General features: G+C 39.1%; 1 protein-coding gene across 1 annotated transcript in view; it reads right to left on the reverse strand.

Annotated features, from left to right (window-relative positions):
- The window catches only part of CENPJ (centromere protein J), a 74,679-nt gene extending 67,575 nt beyond the window's left edge, over positions 1-7,104 (reverse strand). The window contains exons 1-3 of the mRNA XM_014528166.1: positions 6,593-7,104; positions 5,659-5,782; positions 1,864-2,163 (exon numbers count right to left, since the gene is read on the reverse strand). Coding sequence (XP_014383652.1) covers positions 1,864-2,163; positions 5,659-5,782; positions 6,593-7,036 — 868 coding nt within the window. The 5' untranslated portion in view covers positions 7,037-7,104. The remainder of the gene's footprint in view (positions 1-1,863; positions 2,164-5,658; positions 5,783-6,592) is intronic.
- Positions 7,105-8,163: the final 1,059 nt, after the last annotated feature.

The raw sequence follows: 8,163 nt of genomic DNA on the forward strand, positions 1-8,163 counted from the left end.
TGGGGGGGGGGGGATAGGGAGTAACGTGGGGATAAGGACACATATGTAATATCTTAATCAATAAAAAATATATTTTAAAATAAAGAAAGAAAGAAAAACTACATTAAAACACAATATTCTTTTTTTTAAATTGATTTTTAGAAAGAGAGGGAGAAGGAGAGATAGAAACATTGCTTTTACTTTTAAAAAAATACCTTTAAAAGGCATTTTGGGATAATATGGGGAATTCTAAAATAGATTTGAATATTACAAAATTATTGTTAATGTTCCTGGGTATAATAGTAGTATTATGGTAATATAAAAGATTGTCCTAATTTTTACTTGATGCATGCTGAAATATTTGAAATGTTATAATGTCTACATATTACTTGCAATGAAATGACTCAGCAAAACTATATATAGATGTAGATGCATAGATACATTTATCCACACACATACAAATACAAAGTGTGTGTGTGTGTGTGTGTGTGTGTATATATATATATACACGCACACACACACACACACACACACAGTAAATATTGGCAAATTATTAACTGCTAAATCTAGGTGGTAGGTATACTGGTAATCATTGCAGTGGTCTTTCAAGTTTTCTAGATGTTTGAAATTTTCCAAAATAAAAGATTAGAGGGTATACTGTATTGTGTAATTCCCTATCAAGGAATTACTCTAAATTAGGAATAAAATATTATGCACAATACTAAGCAGTAAGCATAGATACCTCTTGTCATATTATATTTTCCATAACTTAACTCAAAAGAATATATTCTTGAAAATTGGATATTAAATTTAAAATACTGAAAATGACTCAGTATTTCACAAAGAACATTACATACTGATATTTTACTTAACTATTATAATGATGAAGTAATTAAAATTATGGTTACAAAGATTACAGAATATACCATAAGCATTTTCTATGTTGAGTGGGAAAGAACACAATTTATTATACAATATTCTATAATTACAAAATGTGAAGTGGGGACCAGAAAAAAAGACTAGTGCCCTGGCCAGTGTTGCTCAATGTCTGTTAGAGTGTCGGCCCACACATCAAAGGGCTGAGGATTCAATTCCCAGTCAAGGGCACATATCTGAGTTTTGGGTTTGTTGGTTCATTCCCCATCCCCTGGTTGGGGCATGTGTGGGAGTCAACCAATCAATGTGCCTCTCTCACACTGACGTTTCTCTCTCTCTCCCTCCCTCCCTCCCTCCCTCCCTCCTTCTCCCTCTCCATCTCACTCTCCCCTTCCCTTCCACTCTCTCTGAGAAGCAATGGAAAAAATATCATCTAGTGAGGATTAACAAAAAAAAAAGGGGGGGGCAGAAAAAAATATATTAGAAATCACATGAGAACTCCATGAGTTTAGACCATCAGACACTAAGTGCTAGTTCTATGGCAAGAATGTGCTGGATACTAGGAATATAGAGGAATGGTGAAGACAAACCAAGTGTCTGGGTTAAAGGGGATTTTTTATGAGTAATAAATCCCATCATCAACTTTTTTCTTGCATATTACATCTTCTGTCAAGTGACCCCACCACCACATACATTTTAAATCAACCTCAACCTATTTCTAAGCTCTCAAAGAAAAATGGTTCAACAGAACTTTTTGCTTTCCTTTTAGAAGTTCCCAGGCTGCCATGCAAGTTTTGAAGTCAGCATGAGTACTGAGATTGTTCTCGGACAGTCACAAATTCTGTGTCCAACTCTTCATCCAATTCAGGCTCAGTGGCTATGCAGCATGTAGGATCTCACATTTTTCTCCAAGGGCACAGGAGAAAAATTCATAAAGGACTCTTCTTGTTTTACGGCAACTTGGTAAACACTCTTGGTTAAGTGAAGAGAGAAATATAAGTAACTCACCTTTAAGATAGTTATGGTTTTCTTCCTTCAAATCATTTTTTTTCACAAGTGCTTCTTGATATTGTGCCTCATAAAACAAACTGGGAGAAGCACCACTTTTTGAAGTTAAGACAAAATCTTGATGAGTAGTTCTACAGAAGTTGTTTTGTTCATTGGACAAAGTGTTGGAAGTGTATGTTTTTTCTTGGGTTTGATTCTGGTAGATATATGATGGTAAGAAGGGTTTGGGTTTCTCTATGGTGGCTGAACTTCCTGGAGAACTGTACTTCTGGCTCTGATCATCAGGCAGCAGAGTTAAACCTTACAATTAAAAAAAATCAACAAACTGATGTCTCTCTATAACATTTTCACTTCTGCCTGTCAGTGATCCCACCACAAAGTTTTCTCCAAAGTGATAAAGTATTTTTTCCTCCTTATTAGGAAAATGTGTTTAACAAAACCATAAAAACTTAAAAGTCCAAATCATTTTAATTGAGAACATGTTTACACTATGATTCACGTGCTAACAGTGTATACAAGGCAAAGCTGCAGCACAGCCTAACTCTATAAGGCACCACTCATGCACCAAATGTGAGAAGCACTCCTGGTGTCCTCAGCTCTGCAGTCCCATGACAAACACAGTTAGACAGCTTCAATGCAGATAGTTACAAATGATCTTAACTGTTCCCTAATGGTCATGTTCTGTGCTACAGCATATAAAAGTATCTTCCCTTCAGATTACCATTGACGTTTTGGTGTCCTCAGGAAAGGAATTATGGGTGATTTTTCTGTTTTGAACTTTTCTGTAGTTTAAATTTCCTGTATTATTCTTCTCCTGTTTTGTTTCTTAAGTCTGTGCTTTTGAAATAACCCAATAAACAGGGAGAAGATTCCCCATGTACTTATCTCTTGGAGGTTAGATGACAATACTAGCAATACTAGCCATCCTGCCTTGCTGTACCAGCCCCTTGACATCCTGCTACTGCCCCTCTATTCTCCTTTTGTCTCAATTAAATTTAGAATGAGCGCAGGATGGAAAATGTTTCATAAAAGAACCATGCCACTTATCTACCTTACTCCTAGCCCACAAATAAAACTGGACATCAGGTAGATCCTTATTAAATATCAGGTTCAACTTCCTTCCTTTATAACAATACTCTCTCCATTTAAATATTCTTGATTCTTAATGGTCATCCCACTTCAATCTGAATATATCACTGATAAAAGAGCAGTATCCCAAAGCAGCAATTCTCAAAGTGTGGTCTATAAACCCTGGAGGTCTCCAGGACTCTTTCAGGGCATCAGGCACCAGGTCAAACTATTTTTATAAAATACTAGAGGCCCAGTGCATGAAAATTCATGCACTGGATGGGGGTTCCCTCAGCCGGTCCTGCCCCCTCTCACAGTCCGGGATCCCTCAGGGGCGGAAGGCGACCCGGCGATCAGGGGAAGGCAACGCCCCATCACACCTCTGCTGCTGCCACTGCCGGCAGCGCAAGCCTCGGCCGGCCCTGGTTACCTGAGCCTCAGGCGGCCCAGCCATCCAAGGCTTGCCTGCACCTCGGGCCGGACCTGGGCTGCTGGGGGGCTGAGGGGACTGAGGACTCCAGAGGCAGGCACCCCGGCAGGGCTGAGGAGACTGGGCGCCGCCATCTTGTGGCTGTGGCCACCGCCATCTTTGAGGGCGGGGCAGTCAATTAGCATATTCCCTCGTTATTGGCTGTGGGTACTGCCATCTTTGAGGGCGGGGCAGTCAATTAGCATATTCCCTCCTTATTGGCTATGGGCGCCACCATCTTTGTGATGGCGTGAGGGTCAATTAGCATATTCCCTCTTTATTAGATAGGATTAAGCAAATATTTGCATGTTTCACTGTGCTGACATAGGCACTGACGGTGCAAAAGCAAAGTGGAAACTCCTGGTGGCTTCGCTCAAAAGCAGGACCTTGGGATACAACTGTACCAGCAGTCAGTGTATTAGTCATCACCATGCACTCACAGTTTTTTTCAAAAAGGTTTTTCTTAAGAATTCACACAGACTAAGCCTCCTTAAACAGATGAGAATGCTCTTCAAAAAAAAAATTTTTTTTAGCCTCTTCTAAATAAGTTCAAAGTTTCTCTTCAGGCACTCCCAAAACAGTTCTGCTCTGCACATGCACTAGATATCCACCAGCGAAAGCAAAGGGTTCCTGGAAAGCAAAGAAATCTACTCTGTGCCTGGGTGAAGAACCGAGCCTTATATGAACCAGACCCTGGCAGTAGTTCGGGGAGCCATATTCTTTTTGTTGTTGTTAATCCTCACTCAAGGATATTTTTTCCATTGATTTTTAGAGATAGTGGAAGGGAGGGAGAAACATTGATGTGAGAGAAACACCTGATTGGTTGCCTCCCACACACTCTTGGATTGAGGCCAGGGATTAAACCCATAACCCAGGTACATGCCCTTGACCAAGAATCAAACCCAAAACCCTTCAGTACATGGGCTAACACACTAACAAACTCTGAAATCCAATTTTTTATGAGCAACACAGGCCAGGGGAGGGAGCTATATTCTTTATTAGTGTATGATCCCTTGATGCATCCAGCTCTCCCCTTTCTCCTTTCCCTCTAGTTTGTTTTCAGTAATCTCCTTCTTTTGCATGTTTTGCTTCCTCTCTTGATTTCTATCTTGGAGGAGGGGCAGCAAGAATCCAGTCACTGGTGACATCCAAAATCACTAAACCACTCATCTCATCCCTACCACTCCCATCACTCCCCGAGTCCCAGCCAGTCACACCCCGCACACTCATTTGCCAATGTCTTTTCTTCTTTGTATTCTCAATGCGCATGCAACCTCTGAACACAATAGGCACTGTCCTGAATCAGTGAAGTATGGCTCTTCAAAGGTAGCACCAAGGAGACACACATTGCTCCAGACCACTGGTTTTCAAACTGTGGGACACAATCCATTAGTCATTTTATCATCAGATGCAACAGGTCAGGACTGGCTTTTTTTTTTTTACATAGAATAGAATAAATAAAATAGAAAATATTCTTGCTACATGGTAGGCTCACTGATAAAGACTGATTTATGAAATTTCTTTGAAATTATGAGTCGTGATTTAAAATGTTTTTGTTACTATGAAGAATGATCAACAAACTTTCAAAACCACTGCTCCAGACACATTTTAACAGACTTTTCCCCTGATAAGCACATCATGCTATTCACTGATTGAACATAGAACAAAAGAATTCTGTCATCTGCTAAACAAAAAATATTTCTTGTATGGTTCTTTAGCTGAGTAGAGTGGCTTCTACACATATTTACCTCTATGATACAGAGCAGTTATTGTAAACCAGCAGCCCTAGACCAACTTTGGCTCTAGATCTTTTATTCTACTAGGTCTTTTTAAAATTTTATTTCATAAATAAATGAATATTTTTAAGGACACATATGCTCCAGAACGGTACAGCTTTCACTTGTCCCAATTATATTACACCACCACTGTTTCAGGTATCTGCACAGTCTCTAAAGAAACTGGAGTTTGCAACATATAAAAGAGAATAGTAGAAATAACCTGTCAAACAATTCAAGATAAGAAATACAGTGGGGCCTTGACTTATGAGTTTAATTCGTTCCAAGACTGGGCTCGTTAAGGAGCTCATTAAGGAGCTCGTTAACTCAAATTACTCTATCAACTCAATGCAAAAAATCGGCCGAGAGACAGCTGGTATCTCAAAAACCTCGTTAGTCGGGACACTCATAAGTCAAGTAGACACTGTATGTATAACCGCCAATCATTGTACTAATTGGAGACCCCATGTAAGCAAAAAATACCTGGGAGTGTGTGCTGCCCAGACACCATAGTGAGCAGCTTCTCTTGCTCTTCCATGAGTCTTTGCAGTTGTTCCAACTGTTGCCTCTTCAGTTGTTCCTGCTTCTTCTGCTGCACCTCTTTCAGCTTTTTAAACATAAAATTAACTTATTAAACTGACTTTACATTTTTTTATGAACCTTCCCTCCTTAACTTTATCTTAATCCCTCCCATCTCCCTTTTTATATCTTTCCTAATAAAGAGTATCAAAAAATTAAAAAAAAAAAATAGAGTTTCAAAGAGGGATCCCTAAGTAACTAAATCTGCCACCAAAACTCTAAAATCCAATTTTTTATGATGGAAACCATATTGATTCTCTCAACTAAGAAACAGAAAAAGTCATATAAATCCTTTGATTCTAAAATAGGATAGGTAATCAGTACATTTATGATCAAACATTTTCCCCTAGCCCTGGCCAGTTTGGCTCAGTGGATAGAGTGTCGGCCTGCAGACTGAAGGTCCCAGGTTCGATTCCGGTCAAGGGCATGTATCTTGGTTGCAGGCACATCCCCAGTAGGGGGGGTGCAGGAGTCAGCTGATCGATGTTTCTCTCTAATCGATGTTTCTGACTCTCTATTCCCTCTCCATTCCTCTCTGTAAAAAATCAATAAAATATATTTTTTTTAAAAAGAAACATTTTCCCCTAATATTTGATCAACAATTTCTAATTTAGTTTTTACCAAATGAGGTAGAAACTTGAAGATATTATCGGAAATGTTATATTTGTCTTACATATTAAACATACTTTAATGTTTTACATTAGACAAAGGCAAAATTTGGTATTTTGAGCATTTCACACTAAAGGGGAAGAAGCAAGAGAACCTGAAACTGGTGACTTTCATCATAGACAAAAACCTGCAATAACACATATACATATTAGGCCAAGTCCTATTGTACCTGTTCAAGCTTTTTAAAAAGTGGGTCTTTATAAGCCACTTCTTTGCATTCACTTGCAAGATCTGAGATAAAGTCACTTTTGTTATCTTCCCAGTGTCCAGGAGCATCCTGACATGCTACTGATTGTGGTCCCTTTTTAGGCAAAGGAAAGACTGTGTGTGTTTCAGATTTATCTGACTGAAATCTGTGTGGGCTGTTAGACTCCAACTTCTGTTCTTCATGAAGTGAATCTTCTTTACTTATAAAGTTCAAGCTATTTGAAAAATCAGTGGCTATAACAGGAAAGCTGGTGGAAATGTTCACATTTGCTCGCTTATCTTCATCTGCTTCCAAAATAGGAAATCCATGATTTAATATGACTCCAGCCCGAGAAGGATTGGTCATCCACTGGGTTAGGAAGTTCTGCCTACTGTTCAACTCTGAAGAAGTTGGCATCAGGAACATTTTAGTCCAATTTTCTACTGTATTTAAATAATGTAAAAACTAGAAAAACTATTAATTTCCAATACCTGTAGAAGACAGCCAACAAAAAGTATTAAAGATATTCTACCCACACCTTGACCCAGCACAAAAAAACATACTGAATATTTCATATGCAAAAGACTTTAGCAAAGCTCTTGGCATTAAACTACATGTTTTTTAAAGTGTCTTAAATATCCAAGTTCAGTAGATAAAAACTGAAGTTTCCTTCTCATCTAATCATTCTGATGACTTTATACAAATGCTAAATCACGTGACCTAAAACTATGGGAGCTAAGCCACCTTTCAGTGGTTCTCAACCTGTGGGTCACGAACAATGAAAATATATCCTGCATATCAAATATTTACATTACGATTCATAATAGTAGCAAAATTACAGTTATGAAGTAGCAACGAAAATAATTTTATGGTTGGGGGTCACCACAACACGAGGAACTGTATTAAAGGGTCACGGCATTAGGAAGGTTGAGAACCACTGAGTTATTCGATTACCAAAGGAAAAAAAGCCACTCTCAATATAAAACACCCACATTAAATACTTTCATGCTTCTAGCCCTAGTACAACATTGCTTCTTTGCCCAACTGGGGAACCCATGCTCTCCCAAATTCCAGGACAAAAGTCACCATCCCCCATGGCTTTACCTGGCCGGGTTTTCTAATGCCCCTTACTCCTACATCATCCTAACCACATACTCACTAGGCAGTCCCTCATCTGTATGCCTAGGGGCCTCTGTCATTACTATTTTGGCATTCATCCCACTATTAATAGTATTTTGCTTTTGTGTTCATAATCTACCCAGCTATAAGTTCCTTAAAGATATCTGTATATTCACCACTGCCTAGCACCATCCATTCCAGGCAGAGAGGAGAAACTTGATGTTTGCCAAAATTAATTTAAATTAAATCACAACTAAGGTTAAATTATTGAAAATAAATCCAGTAAAGTACCAGAGGCCCGGTGCACGAAATTTATGCATGGGTAGGGTCCCTAGGCCTGGCTGGTGATCAGGGCCAATCGGGGCCTACCTTCATTCCGCACTGCCCCCTGGTGGTCAGCACACATCATAGCGAGTGATCAAACTCCCGGTCTC

The sequence above is a fragment of the Myotis brandtii genome, unplaced genomic scaffold, assembly GCF_000412655.1.
Source record: "Myotis brandtii unplaced genomic scaffold, ASM41265v1 scaffold62, whole genome shotgun sequence".
Classification (NCBI taxonomy): domain Eukaryota; kingdom Metazoa; phylum Chordata; class Mammalia; order Chiroptera; family Vespertilionidae; genus Myotis; species Myotis brandtii.